Here is a 14277-nt window from a genome sequence, read left to right on the forward strand (position 1 = left end):
CTCTCGCATGCCTATTATGCACGTCATCTGCAGCCATCACTAGTCCGGGCAGAATGGCTGAGAGAGAATTTGCGATACAGGCGTCTGAACTTTGAGTTGAAGAGTATTGGCACAAGTTACATTATCCTCTACTGAGCGCGAGGATTGCTCGAAGACAACACTGACAGCCTCTGATGAAAGTTCCAGACACCCATACGCATTCTCGTGTCGGTTTACCCATCTGCCACCTCCCTTACTGTCCCAGTCTCAGACCTCACTTATACGATACGACAGCTGAACAACAACAAACTGCGGCACGCCCTCACCGGACAACAAGAGCTGAAAACGGCCCCGATCTCATCCAAAAGTTTGCCGAAACAGCAAGATTGAACCCTTGCGTAAAGGCTATCTACTCTTTGAGGTTATCGCCCCGAGACATGCGGGTGATCTACCGTCAAGGGATATCAAGATCTACGTTTGTCACAAACATTTCACATTCTCATCTGACACAACTTCAGCCATTGATCGAAAATCCCGAGATTTGTCATATTGCGGCTGCATCTACACCTGCATGATGTTCACCGCTGCCTCCTCTACGGCTCATAAACAGAAGATTGGATGACTTTTTGACATCACCCGAAGCGTCGTGGTAGTACGGAACCGAGGTCGCCCAGACCAGACAGATGGACGGTTGGGAAATGAACATGCGACGATCGTTGGAAAAAGCATTTACAAGCCACATTGAATTGCGGCGGTTGCCGTGAAGCAACTCGTCTGAGCTTGGCATTGAAATTGATAATTCGCTCGCAGATACGGATACCACAGCTAATATTCGACTATCCCGCGTTTCGGGGAGTAAACTGCGGAGTGATTTAATGGTTAAGGTGGGTCAAACTTCGCGTCGTACGTTATGTACACCGGAGGCTCCCTAGCTCAATAATGGCGAAAGGATAGCCATAGTGTCGTGTCAGAGGTCATCGTGAGGGAAATATCGAGTCAGGATGCCAAGTGCTTGCCTGCTTTGGCATGTCGCAACTCACAGCTTGTCTGAATAAGCGACTCGATTGGAGTCCGCGAAAAGAGTTTATTATAGTAGGGATCTACATATCGGCAATCCAACGGTGTCTTTGAATGTGGAATAGCTGAACGCCGTGGTATCAAATGACTTGTGCCAAAGGTAAAACGATCGACAAGAGCAGTTTAGATGTACAATTAAGCAATTGGCGTTGGAAGTCTCTACGTCATGGTAGGCGAGCCGATCAAGGCATTCCTAGCTTGGAACTGGAAGAGTTTGGAGATACGAATGCTACTGTACGTAAGGTATGTACTGACTCTTGTTCGGCAGATGCAATTGTGGTCTGTTGCTTAAGAAGAACACTCTGGTATCGTAGATTGCCGGTCCTCGAGCCAGAAGAGGGAGAAGAAAAAAAAAAGAATGGACTCCAGCCAAAGAAACAATATGCATATCAACTAATAAACACCAACAGGAGGGGAATATGTAGGAAAGGCGCCTCAATAAACTAAACAGAGAAAATACGTAGTGGGCTTCTTGGCGATGGAGCCGTCCCGGCCGAGTGCCCCCAATCATCTCATTCGGCAGCCCCCCTGTTCAGCCTGTGGCGTCTGAGGTCGCCTGACTGCCGGGAGAACAGGAACAGAAAGGAACGGCTATAATTTGCAACGTGCAGATGAATGCCTGGGTCGACCTATGAATTCGAATCAGCTGCAATTGTCCCATCCCTTCGGCTTTCCATTGACCATCTACCCAAGGTGCTTCCCTACAAGCTGTACGTGTAATTGAATCATCACCTTTCCAATACTGCCAGGGGTGATTCACTGTCCTCCCTACATTGTTTACCGCTCTATTCTCCATTTCTCAGGCCTGCTCTGTGTCTCCATTCCCACTTATACACATTCTTCTCGGGACCCCCTTTTTCTCCAGTCATCAAAATGTATGTAGGAGTCTCCCTGAAGCTTGACTCCACTGTGTGTCAGAGTCCTCGCAAGAAAGACTCGACTTCGAATGGATCATTGATGATGTGATGATGCGAATGGCAGGCAAGGAGAGTCCAGGACCCTGGTCCCTCCCCTCGAACCCCCTGTATTGTATTTTGTCTTGCCGCCCTTGTCAGCCCGAACCCTGGCATTAGAGGGACCCGCCCTGTGATCGTGAGCTGATTTGACTGATGTGGCTGGATATTTGCTTCTTTGCTTGGGTCAGCTTGGCTGTGAGTGTGACGGATGCTGATTATCGACTGTTGGTGGACATTTTGTATTACCTCAACCGCTCCCGATCACGAAGAATGGAGGGTATAAGCCGAGTCAACGGTGTAGATAACAGCCGGCTTTGTATCATATCCGAAGTACGATAGAAGGGCAGAATTACTGCATTTTATATCAGTTTAAGAGAGGCTGAGGTAAACAGTGTAATCCATATAGGTAAAGTAGGTAGGCAAGTTGGTCCGTACATTGTTATCCATGCTGATAGGTCCCTTGACGCATGAGAATTAGTTTATTCGCGGCTTTTGATGTCTTATTTCCTCATTAGCAGCACTCATCATCAACTAACCCTGCTTGTTTCTTTGCTTTGCTTTGTTTTGCTTTGCCTTACCTTGGCTTGCCTGCTCGGCCTTGTATCTTGGATGCCCACTCTGTTCTTGTCTCTGATCTGCTCTACCTTACGCATTGCGGTTTGGCCTGAACCTTTGATATCTCTTTTCGGAACAGATATCCCTCCAAAGTGGAGGTTCCCCCGACCTCGAAGTCCCCTCCCGCTCCCACCTGTGACTTTATTAAAGTATTATTAAGGATCATATCCCGGCCTCTTTCTTCTTCTCTCGGTCTCTTTAGATGTCTCTCGACCTTGTCCTTTCGTTTGAAGCTTGCCTGACAAAACCTGCACTCTCCCGACGACTCCATTTTCGATCCCATCTTGTCCTTGGCCACCTATCCTGGCCTTGTTCGTGATTGTCTCCGGCTCACCTTTGCGCCCACCAGCATCTTGCACTTTTATATTCGAGTACGGATTCATTATTCCCATAATTAATCGTCCTCTTCTTTTAGTGCTTTCTTTGACGATTTTCCTTTTCATCTCTTTGTATTCTTACGTGGGGACTCATCGTGGCGCATTCTCACCTTCATCGCCGTCACTCGTATCTCTCCAATCGAAATTGACCTTCAACGTTCCAGACGGCAACAATTCTCCCTCTTGGGCACTGGTATTCAGTCGAATGCGCGCGCAAGATTTGCATGCTCCAAGACTTGACTCAGATCCAAGAGAGTTGTCAGATATTGTCAATTCCCCAGAACCGAACCCAACAAAACCCAACGCAACGCAGCCTTGTTAGTTGGCAGCCGGATCTCCCTGGCGTTCCATCATCATCGAATCGTCAATCCAGACGGAGCCACCCAATCCCAGAAGACTTCGCCAGCATCACCCCACGCCCACGCCCTCCAAAAAGTTCAACCACACGACAACCTCACTAGGTAATCTTGGTTGCTTTTTCCTCACCTCACTCACTCCTACTTGGCCATCAAACGTTTTCCTCCAGGACCTCGTCTCTTCTCTCAATGATGCACTGAGAAAGCGATACCCTTGGACTCGACTCGAACTGAACCTCACCGCCACATTTTCATCTCCCCTGGCTAAAGAGTCGCCGTTCCCGGACCATGATCGCTGCGGCCCTCCGTCAGAGCCCGATCATCGCTGTCGATATGGCCAACTCCACCACAACGACGCCTTTGACCACCACAAGCGTTAGCACTGGCGTCAACAACGGCGCAGACACTAACACAGGTGCCACAGCTCCCGAGCTAAGCGATCTCGACTACTTCATCACTGTACTCCAATTGCCGGATGGTCGAACGGAGAACCAGATCGAGGATGACCTCGTTTCCAAGGCGAACGCCCTCGGTATCTCGAGTGCGCGTGTTGCTGATAAGCGTATCACCTCAAGTGTCGAGTCAGCCTCAACAGTCTACAATGCTCGAACATTTTCTATGCTCTCTGCCGGGTCCACAAGCACCGCTCTGACCACACATTCATCTATCTTTGGTCCATCTACACCTGATCTAGCGCTTTCCAGTGCCCGACAATCCAAGGATCTGAGCTTTTCCCAGTATGATCGCTATCTATCAGTGATCGATCCTCACCACAACCACTCAAAAACTACAAGGGACTCACAAACGCCCGATGCCACTGCTCAGAGTATATTGAGCGGCAAGACGAAACGCAGCCTTTTCAGCGTTAGGTCGGGCTTCAGATTACGATGGAAGAAGAAGGCATCCCCGCAGCCACTCCAGGTCATATTGTGCGTCCTAACCCGGATTCCGACTAAAATGGTATCACGAAACCAGAGTGTGCTGACTGTCGTCATAGGACCTGTGCGAGCTGCCGTGCGGACTTCAAGAGCTCCAAATCATTACACAGCATCTCATGTGGCCACACATATTGCGATAACTGCTTAAGAACGCTCATCCATACAGCCATGTCCGACGAATCGAGCATGCCGCCGAGATGCTGTGCTCAGCCATTGCCGGGGTTTGTGATGAGGGACCTTCTCAGTCGCGACGCCCAACAGGAGTTTTTGAAGGCCATTATACAATACAGCACACCCTGGCAGGCAAGGATATTCTGTTCCAACCCTTCATGCGGAGGATTCATTCCACCACATCAAAAATTGGACCCCAAGTATCCTTCCACTGTCACTTGCCGCAAATGCAACACAAGAGTTTGCCTCATGTGTAAACATAACGCACATCCGACAGGTAAGGACTGCCCGGAAGATTGGGAACTAGATCAGGTTATCAAGGAAGGGGGCAAACCTGGCTGGAAACGGTGTTACAAATGCCAGAACTTGGTGCCACTTGAAGAAGCAAGTACACATATGACTTGTCGGTGCAAAGCCCAGTTCTGCTTCACATGTGGAGGTGTGTGGGATGCCAATGCTGGGTGCCCGAACGATTGTGATGGGGAGGAAGAGATGGACCGGAGGAGAACGGAGGAACAGGCTCAACTAGCCGAATATGAAGACGAGAAGGCCGCACAGGAAGCAGCCGCTGCAGCGGCATCCGCCGAGCGCCTCGAAGCCGAAGAACGAACGAGAAACAATGCCGATTTCTCCAACCTCGCCGAGATGCATCGGCAAGAACTTGGACGATTCCTCGAATTCGCTGAACAGGGTAGGGAGCACATGAGGGCACGGTTTGTCGAGCAGAAAAAGTCGATGATGAAGCGGCATGCCGAGCTCAAGGAGACCATGAAAGAAAAACACGTGAGGACTGTGAGCCAATTGGAGGATCGACAGGTAGCTGCCGAGATGGACCTGAGAAACACTCTGGAAGCGAGTGAACGGAGTGTCAGGATTCGACTGAAGCATATGGAAGCTTACTGTGATGGATTGGGACGCAATAGTGCGAACTCAAGCCCAGGCTCGAACTCCCAACCACATCGAGTGGTTACGGAACGCGATCTTCGAGAGCTCGGGCAACAGTACAATATTCGCGATGGCATGGAAAGGTCACATCAGGCCAAAATTAATGTGATGAGGGATCGTCAGGCTAAACGCATGGAAGAACTCATCGACCGACAAGAGGCTGAGTACGAAGCCTTGCTCGAGCGGAATCGACAGGAGCTCGTAGAATTAGATGCTCAGGCGGTCCTGGAGGAAGAAACACTGGCGCACATATTCACTGCACGAAAATCTAAGCTTGTGCGTCGGTGGGAACTTGCCATTGAGATCTTGCGCAAGGAGCTCGAAGACCAAGACGGTGTCAAGTACGCACCAATTCCCACACCAACATGGCCTGAACAAACATCACAGGTTCTTTTGTCTTCTGAGTAAGATAATTTGCATGACTATCAGCAGTGTCACATTTACTGCCACACGACTACCTTCATGATACAACGTATTCTTCGTTCCGTGTTGCTTCACGATCAAAAGCGAATTTGCGCCTTACTCTCTTATAATTTTTGTTTTAACACACGCACATATCTTATACAGCATGATACCAGGCGTAAAGGCCATGGGGTACGGACGACTCAGAGCAAGTCTCCGCCGGTTTGTCTCTTTCTGGGAGTTTCAGGCATTTTTCCCAATAGCATCAGCATAGCATTATGGCCGCGTATTTCATTCATATATTGGTGGGGGCGAGATAAGGTCGTTATTAGATGATGCTCTGTTCGCAACCATACTCATACCCAGACATCGGTCTTAATAGAGCAGATATCCGAGGATCATAGAAGAAGGATAAGAGAGTTATTAGACTCCGGGCTTCGTTCACACACTGTTTGCGAACGGATCTGAGTATTACGAAAGTTCTGGGGCGGGTGGCCTGGTTGGATGTGCATGACTGTATATACCCCGGACTTGATAGATAGGATTTGAATGACTGACCGAATGAATCAGAATGGTACTTCAAGCCATAGTACCACCCAGCCGATAGCATGTGTTTCGCAAATGGCATCTGGCTCCGGCAACTTGCACCAAAATCGCCATCGAGAATGCTGTCGCACCAGCGGATGTAAGTCAAAAGTTGTAGCATCGCAGAAGATTGATGACTCGTTTAAACAGTAACACCAGACATACACTTGCAGTAAGGTATCAGCATTGGAGGGCTGACGTTGGCGCCGAACCCTAGCCCCTTGTTCTATCCAGCAGCCAACATCCGTGTGTTGCGATAACGAATATTTGGGGTGGGCTGATCTGTATTGTGAAATCCGTTTGGTCTGTTTGTCAGGCCTGGGGTTGCATCGTTAAAGAGTGGCAAACACGGCCTGCTTGTGCATTCGTTTGTCGGAGAATACAGCCATCCTCTTCCTTCGTGGACATGTAGCGAGGTGTTTTTACAAGGGTGATCATAAAAGACTCAGACTGTAGGACAAAACCACCGAATGCGGGTGATGTTGTTTGTTTGCGGCTGTGGCTGCATATTGTCTGTCTTGTTTTAGAAACAGGCGTCTCGGCAATTCGAGTAGACTTTCAATAGTCTTGTGCGCGTATCCTCTGCTGGAATAGAATATGCCAGGATCTCATATGAAACACGAGGTCTAGTTGGAGGATTTTCAGCACTAGCGGTTATAAATAGGAGGAGCTATGTCTGAGCGACAACCTCAAAGTTTCAAAGAGTTGTTCACTCTGTTGGCAGGCTAGGACATCCCTTTTTAAGCATATATGATAGATCAACCCTGCTGGAGCTTTTGTGGTTGAGGTGTGTTGCCTTTAGGGGGTATGAATGTAAGTGAGAAAGCAACGCAACCGTTGTCTCGCCTCTGCAGATATGGCTGCATAAGGCCGCAGAGGGTAATAGCACTGCGGTTCCCACAGCAGGCTACAATTTGTGCAAGAGATTGGCTGTTCTTTGATAGACGAACTAATGCTGGCGCCCGCAGCCACCGAAGAAGGCATGTTTCAATCGGTAAAGAGCCCTGGGTGGAACGATAGCCACCCGTCAGCAACGATGCATATCATATCAGGACTCAGAGAACCAGGTGAATATAGTAGGCAACGTTTTGAAAACTGCCGTCAGCCGCTGTGGCTTTTGAACTTGTCCAACTCGCCGCCAAACACGTTGCGAAAAGAGTGGACGGGGGTACGTAAGTAGGATACCTCCACTTGCAATCTAAGGTATTACCATAAGGTACCTAGGTATAGTAGGTACCTAGAGCTTGTCTTGGCTGAGTAGCGGTTCCCTGTAAGAAAGAATAGGTAGTGGTTTCCAGGCACCGTTTGTAAGGATCATGGGGTAAGGCAATCCATCCGGGCTCTTGCATTCGAGGCGCTTATGTTTGTGCGTGCTAACTTAGAAGAAGGTAAGGTAAACAATGCCAAGTCTTTGTTTTGGGTGAAGTCGAGATCGGGGTTATTCGAGCTAAAAGAGACGTAGCCACCAAATAAAGGGTCCCGTCCCCTCGTCCCCTGGAGGCGGCGTTCTGTGGAAAGACCCCTAACAACGGTAAAGAACTGCCCTGAGAGACTCAGTTGGTGGCGTTCTTGCCTTGAAACCCGAGGGGACAAGAAATAGGTGGGCTCAGCCACAATCAGCCCAATTTATGGTTCCATCCAATCCGTCGACTCAGGCAAGTCAGTGTTTCCTTTCCATTCCCTCCCCACCGGCCAAGCGATCTCCATATTCATCTCCATCTCGTCTCCATTTCCAATTCCAATCCATTTGCATTGCACTTGCATCTTGCACCTTCGAGGTATATTTGCCTCTCTAATTCGGCTCAATCAGTTCTCGTCACCTCTCCTCATACGGGCGCGTATTCGCCTGCGTCGCCTTGTGCATCCCCTCTGTTCATCATTTCCGAAAGACCGTGCTGCCTCGACGACAAATCGGCCCAGTCAGTCCTGGCACCGAATCACTGACCCCCCCGCTGCGGATTGCGAAGCTCTCCCCATCAGAACAGGCACACAAAGCTTCATTCGCCAATAGCTTCTCCAACGTTGCCATCACTGTTGTCGCCTCGACGCAAATCGATTTTGACTTGTTCCTCGCGATTGTCTCAGTGCTTATTGCGCTCCAATTCACTGATCCTACCTTAATCTGCGACGGAACAGTTCCTGCCTAATCTCTACTCTACGACCTGACCAGCTCAAGGAATGTGAGCGTCCACTCCAACGAAGTCTGACTCAAACAAACAACTTGGACAGTCCCCGGCATTATAAACTAAATATTCGTGCGGGAGACCTTTCCAAATTGACACCGGCATCATGAACGAATACCACCCGCCGTCGGCGAACGAAGCCTTCTCTCCTTCACAGGAGCGCGACCGATCCGGCAGCATGTCCTTGGGCAATATCCCCGTGAGTCCTCAGGGGCCCCCATCAGATCACGGCGGTGCTGCAGTTGACGACGCCATGAACAAAGACCAGAAATCCGACGCCGACACCACATCGCCTACGCAAACATCAGGTCCATCCGGTGTGAATTCCGAACAGATGAAACAAGTTTCGGACGTTTTGTCTTCTGAGGTATGACATACCCCAGGCAACGAACAATATGCTTAATGTCTGGATAATGGGCTAACTGCATTCAATAGATTGGCATTGTTACGCTCCTGAATCGCCTCAAACAGAGCATAGCTTCAGCAAAGGTGAGAGATCGACTGGCTTTTGACCAGCTTCCCAACACTCAGGTAACCCGGTTTGCTAACTTGGGATTCTCTAGGAATTTGCATTGTTCCTCAAGAAACGATCGAGTCTAGAAGAAGACCATGCCAATGGCATCAGGAAACTCACACGTACCACCCAGGAGGTCATGCGCCGGCCCGATCATCGGCAGGGCACATTCGGTAACGCATACGAGGCTATGGCAAGCACCCACGAACGTATGGCTGAGAATGGCATCGAGTTTGCCAAAGAGCTACACCAGATGCACGATGAGCTTATGGAGCTCGCTGGTGTTGCCGAGCGCAGCCGGAAGTCATGGAAGCAAAACGGCTTGTCCGCTGAGAACAAAGTAGCAGAGATGGAGCAGACTATGCGTAAGAGCAAGGCCAAGTACGACTCTCTTGCTGAGGATTATGAGCGGGTCAAGACCGGCGAGTCGCGCCAGAGCGGCAAAATGTTTGGTCTCAAGGGACACAAGTCAGCACAACAGCATGAGGGTGAGCTGTTGAAGAAGGTTCAAGCAGCTGATTCTACCTACCACGGGCACGTCCAGGCGTTGCAGGCTGAGAAGGCCCAACTTGTTTCAACGACACGCCCAGAAGCCATTCGAGCGCTTCAAGACTCGATTAAGGAGATTGATGCAGGAATTTCATTGCAGATGCAGAAGTTTGGTAAGTCTTTCCCCAGTATTCTGGGTCGTACAATCCCAGCTCATTTGTTGTTTAGCCTCCTTCAATGAGCGCCTACTATTAAGCAATGGTCTGAGTGTCAGTCCCATTCAGGGTCCTGGGGCCCAAGGCAGCTCTGCTCAACGCAGTCTGCGACAGGCTGCTTCTTCGATTGACAACGACAAAGACTTGAATGACTATGTCACAGCACAGCACAGAAGTGTGCCTCCCAACACTGGTGAAATCAAATATGAGCGCAATCCAGTAAGTGACTACTAACAAGTAATCAGTATTGTGACTAACGATTTTAGGCACTTAACCCTCCGGGCTCCAGCAGCCAGCATAATCCAGGAGGCCCTGTCCAACAACCCGCAGCTGTTGTGCAGTCACCAGTATCACAGACGCAGCCCCAAGGTGGTTTCTCTGGACCACAGCCTCTAGGTCCTGGATCAAGGACTAGCACCCTTGGTCTTGGCCCTATTACTGGCATTACTGGTGGTGATCCTTCATTTGCCCCGACTGACGACCCTCGACCTTTTTCGCAGCATCATAATAGGAGCGTTAGTCAAGGGAACATGCCAGTGCAACAGGGCACTCCTGGCCAACAATTCTCAGGTCGGGGCCCCAATCAACAACAGGCACCTGGTCAAAGATATGGTAATGGGGGGTCTATCAGTTCATCCGGCCCACCGCAACTTGGTGCTCTGCCCTTCCAGCCTGGCGGTTCACCTCCTCAACAGCCAGTTCCTGGCCAAGCTCCTCATGAACGTTCAGGAAGTGGGGTGAACTCGGGACAAGGACCTCCAGGTGCTGCACGGTCACCACCTCCCTACGGAGCTTCTAGTCACCCTCCTCCTGGGCCTGGACCTTCCGGGCCTGCCAAGCCAATGTTCGGCCTGCCACTGAGTCGTCTTTATGAACGTGACGGCTTGGCAGTACCAATGGTTGTTTACCAATGCATCCAGGCGGTGGATATGTACGGCCTTAATGTGGAAGGCATTTACCGCCAGTCTGGGTCCATGGCTCACATACAAAGACTAAAGAATATGTTCGATACAGGTACGTCATGTTCTACACGTAGAAAGTCCCGAGCTAATCACATAGCAGAGTCTTCCAACCCTGCGCTCGACTTTAGGAATCCCGAGAACTTTTATCATGACGTCAATAGTGTTACTGGCCTGTTGAAGCAGTTTTTCCGTGATCTCCCCGACCCGCTACTCACCCTCGAGTATCATGATAGCTTCATCACGGCTGCCAGTACGTCGCTCCAATTCCTTCCTTTCGTGTGTGTCTACCTCTCCTTGGCAAATACTGACTGATATGCACAGAGCAAGAAGACGATACGGTACGTCGCGATTCGATTCACGCGATCATCAACAGTCTTCCTGATCCCAACTACGCTACACTGCGTGCTCTCACTCTTCACCTCTGGAGAGTCATGGACAACAGCCACAACAACCGCATGAACTGCCACAACCTAGCCGTCATTTTTGGCCCGACACTCATGGGCACTGATCCCAGCACCGCCATTGCCGATGCGGGCTGGCAGATTAAGGCCATCGACACCATCCTGCAAAACACGCTCCAGATTTTTGACGAGGATTAAACTTGTATGTAAGCGCCTCGCGTTGGTTAAGGGCTTAATATGTAACGCTTGTTGGAAGAGGCGGAGAGGGATGTTTATATCTATCCATGTTGGCTGTTTTTATGTTGCATGGCGTCTCGTATCTAATGCATGTTCATTTCTTCCTGTGCTTGGAGATTAGTGTAAAACCACTGGGTGGCTAACGTGAGCGCTTTTTTTCTTGTGCTTCTTTTGCGCTTGTTCAGTTTACCTCTTACTTGCTCCTTACGTGTGATGGCCTGTTATATGCGATAAGTTAGACTCGCAGTTATATAAACAGGCAAGGAATTTCAAATGGTTTGTTGTAGGGTAGTTAATACTACATGGCGTTCTTCACACATGAGACTTTTGAACACGAACGACTGATAGTATATGCAATACAGGTACGGTATGGCTGCAAGACTTTGGCATAATGGTGTCAATGGTCTGTTCCCCCCCAGGTCACTACTGGTAGTGGAAACTGGGCTTGGACGGCTGTTTAATCACTTTATACAGGTGATCTTCACGAGCACAGTGTTAGCATTTTCAACGTACACAGGAGCGATAACTACTAATGATGTCTCATGTTCATAGCTCTCGAATCACTTCCACGGGAGCAACCACGGCACCAGACTCACGCATCACAGGATATATACCAGTATAATCACCGCTTTCCAGTATGGTAACCCACTAGTCGAGAGGGTGATATGATGCTAATCAAGTGACTTGATTGAAGTTCTATGCTATTCCACTCCAACGAGTAATGTAGACAAATGCAGAGAGCCTTCTGCCCTCTGTTCTCATCAGACACCAGCCTTGATGTCTTTCGTACATGATAAATGCTCAAGTATCGTGCGTGTTCTGTGCTCGACATATCATCAGCCGTTTCACCAGTCCTCTTTGTAATCAGCGCCATGCAAAAATACGCAAGCAAACCCCAAAAAGCAGAAACAAAAAGAAATGCCTCATCTTCCCATAAAAGACAAAATAAAATATTCGACGAGACCATTGATGCACTATGCCCCCTGTAGCCCAGAATAAACAATACTGAGAATAATATCCGTTTTGCAGTGCACATTATCGCTTATGCCAACATGCCTGAGTTCCGTAACAGGGGTATAGCCGTGAGAAGAAGGAAAAGAAAACTTAGACACAGTCGGGCGCATGATAATATTGGTGATGATAATGATGATGTAGGAAAAAGCCTGAACGCTGTTCGCGTCATGCTGCATGAAGGGTGTCAAAATCTTTGACATCAATAATTTGGTTTGTGGTGATTGGAAGAGATACAAGCCTGTCTCGAAGGATCTCACTGGAGCTTGATAGCTTCAAAAAGACCTAGACTTAAGCTCGTATCGTTCTCACCAACATTGGGAGTCGGCTCGCTAAGCACCTCCCAGCGACGGAGAATGAAGGGACTCAGACGCTCCTGGACTACTGGCCCGATGCCGTATTGCGCACCCATGCCACGAGCGGCAGCACTCTGAGGCGTTGCTGCCTTTTCCCGGTGGGAGAGCATAAGATTGTCTGACGAAGACGGCGGCGGTGAGCTGAATAAATAGTAAAGTCGAGGGTCAGATGATGTTCCTTGGTTGGGCATCCCGCCTGGAGTTAACAAGGTGGCCCTGGCACAGTTGGCTCGCAATTCCTCGGGTAGGGCATCTACCAGGAGAATAGCAATGTCGAAGACCTGCTGGACAAGGGAGCCAACAGTAGCTGGCGGCAGTGTTTCCAACTCAAGTAGCAGCCCGCAAAGAACAAGGACAATGCGTGCTCGAACATCATGCACGGGTGGGATAGGAGGCCTTGTCGCCGAAGCCGTGGGAAGAGGGGCCGATGGTGGCTCGGACGACAAGCTATGGAGGTTAACAAAGCGAAGCATAGCGGGCAGCCAATACTGTAATACGGCGGCGTGACAGTTGGGACGCTCCTGAGGCCCTGCTGCGACGATTTCCCACAGGTCTGTCAACTTCTCGACCATGCCCAACGATAACTGTGCCATCTTAGGGGGGGCTTGACCCGAAATAATAGCCTCCACCACTTCTAGTAAGTTCTCGGCCATGCGGAGGGACTGCCGTGACCCAGTGTCGACAAACTCAGGAGCCTTCGATGAAGGGATCAAGTCGAGAAATCCAGTTTGAGCCTGTGTCTTGAGATGCTGGGTAATGTCGTCACTCAAACAAGGTAATAAACTGGTCCACATGATGTTGCCTGCTTCAATGGCTCGATCCATCGCCCTGGCGAAGATCTCGAAGCGAGAAGAACTCTGGTCTTGTCCTTCAATTACGCTGGGCTGTGGCAATGACAGATCTAAGTTAAGCTTCAGCTGGCAGAACGGCAGCGTCAACTCGTTGGCAATCTGTAAGATATGATCAAACGAAATTTGAGTCTCGCCCGAGTCTCCAGGAATAAGAAGTTTCGTGGTCACCTTGCGGACGAGACCGACAGCTTCAGCAGGAAGCGATTTGATGCCTAAAGCATTTGAGACGGCGGAGGAATCCACCAGAACAAGAGTTCGTAAGGTCTCGAGCAGACTTTCTTGGCACTCAAGATTGTCAAGAGGAAACTCAGTGCCATTGACATGATTTCTTACAGTCGAGTACTCGAGCAAAGCGTTTCGAACAAGGTTCAGCAATCCTTTGGACTGCTCAAATTTGGCGCACTTTTGCTCGGTATGAAAACGGTAACTTTCCTCAGCCACAAGCCCTGTTGCCTGGGGAAGCGGCATGATGACGAGTTGTAAGAGTTCTTGCAAGTATGTCGCAGGACCTCTGGACGATTCTGGGGCAAGATTCTGGATATTCGCGAACGGAGGGCTTGCGGTGCTCATTATGATAGGCATTGTCAGACACCCTGTAATGATGAGAAGTGGGAATAAAGTAGAAAGGGAGGAGCGGTTCGATATCGAACGAATATG

General features: G+C 49.6%; 5 protein-coding genes across 7 annotated transcripts in view; 3 read left to right on the top strand and 2 right to left on the bottom strand.

Annotated features, from left to right (window-relative positions):
- The first annotated feature begins 24 nt into the window (after positions 1 to 24).
- On the top strand, positions 25 to 1446 carry FOXG_18493 (uncharacterized protein). Its single transcript, XM_018398585.1, has one exon. It carries the CDS (start codon positions 174 to 176, stop codon positions 552 to 554), a length of 381 nt encoding a protein of 126 aa, XP_018237072.1. The 5' UTR covers positions 25 to 173; the 3' UTR covers positions 555 to 1446.
- Positions 1447 to 1674: 228 nt separating this feature from the next.
- Positions 1675 to 6700, top strand: FOXG_03160 (uncharacterized protein). 2 transcript variants are annotated; one of them, XM_018380740.1, is made up of 3 exons: positions 2153 to 2998; positions 3169 to 4289; positions 4358 to 6465. In XM_018380740.1, exons 2-3 carry the CDS (start codon positions 3649 to 3651, stop codon positions 5820 to 5822), a joined length of 2106 nt encoding a protein of 701 aa, XP_018237074.1. In that variant the 5' UTR covers positions 2153 to 2998; positions 3169 to 3648; the 3' UTR covers positions 5823 to 6465. The 2 variants fall into 2 exon arrangements, with proteins under 2 accessions (XP_018237073.1, XP_018237074.1); XM_018380739.1 differs by having other exon boundaries at positions 1675 to 4289; positions 4358 to 6700.
- On the bottom strand, positions 5926 to 7108 carry FOXG_18494 (uncharacterized protein). The gene has a single exon (XM_018398586.1). It carries the CDS (start codon positions 6520 to 6522, stop codon positions 6145 to 6147), a length of 378 nt encoding a protein of 125 aa, XP_018237075.1. The 5' UTR covers positions 6523 to 7108; the 3' UTR covers positions 5926 to 6144.
- An 804-nt stretch (positions 7109 to 7912) lies between these two features.
- On the top strand, positions 7913 to 11767 carry FOXG_03161 (uncharacterized protein). Of its 2 annotated transcripts, XM_018380741.1 has the most exons (7): positions 7913 to 8951; positions 9020 to 9073; positions 9148 to 9760; positions 9816 to 10021; positions 10069 to 10816; positions 10865 to 11014; positions 11086 to 11767. In XM_018380741.1, exons 1-7 carry the CDS (start codon positions 8691 to 8693, stop codon positions 11361 to 11363), a joined length of 2310 nt encoding a protein of 769 aa, XP_018237076.1. In that variant the 5' UTR covers positions 7913 to 8690; the 3' UTR covers positions 11364 to 11767. The 2 variants fall into 2 exon arrangements, with proteins under 2 accessions (XP_018237076.1, XP_018237077.1); XM_018380742.1 differs by having other exon boundaries at positions 10865 to 11767.
- A 902-nt stretch (positions 11768 to 12669) lies between these two features.
- FOXG_18495 (uncharacterized protein) overlaps positions 12670 to 14277 on the bottom strand; it is a gene marked incomplete at both ends in the record, with an annotated part of 4765 nt that continues 3157 nt past the window's right edge. The window contains one exon of the mRNA XM_018398587.1: positions 12670 to 14277. Coding sequence (XP_018237078.1) covers positions 12670 to 14277 — 1608 coding nt within the window.

Source organism: Fusarium oxysporum, chromosome 8, assembly GCF_000149955.1.
Source record: "Fusarium oxysporum f. sp. lycopersici 4287 chromosome 8, whole genome shotgun sequence".
In the NCBI taxonomy this organism is placed as follows: domain Eukaryota; kingdom Fungi; phylum Ascomycota; class Sordariomycetes; order Hypocreales; family Nectriaceae; genus Fusarium; species Fusarium oxysporum.

Bases quoted from the DNA above. Each gene is read 5' to 3' on its own strand.
- FOXG_18493 (XM_018398585.1), top strand. From the start codon at position 174: ATGAAAGTTCCAGACACCCATACGCATTCTCGTGTCGGTTTACCCATC.
- FOXG_03160 (XM_018380739.1), top strand. From the start codon at position 3,649: ATGATCGCTGCGGCCCTCCGTCAGAGCCCGATCATCGCTGTCGATATG. The intron at 4,290-4,357 runs GTGCGTCCTAAC...CTGTCGTCATAG, and splicing joins CAGCCACTCCAGGTCATATT to GACCTGTGCGAGCTGCCGTG.
- FOXG_18494 (XM_018398586.1), bottom strand. From the start codon at position 6,522: ATGCTACAACTTTTGACTTACATCCGCTGGTGCGACAGCATTCTCGAT.
- FOXG_03161 (XM_018380741.1), top strand. From the start codon at position 8,691: ATGAACGAATACCACCCGCCGTCGGCGAACGAAGCCTTCTCTCCTTCA. The intron at 9,761-9,815 runs GTAAGTCTTTCC...TTTGTTGTTTAG, and splicing joins ATTGCAGATGCAGAAGTTTG to CCTCCTTCAATGAGCGCCTA. The intron at 10,022-10,068 runs GTAAGTGACTAC...TAACGATTTTAG, and splicing joins TCAAATATGAGCGCAATCCA to GCACTTAACCCTCCGGGCTC.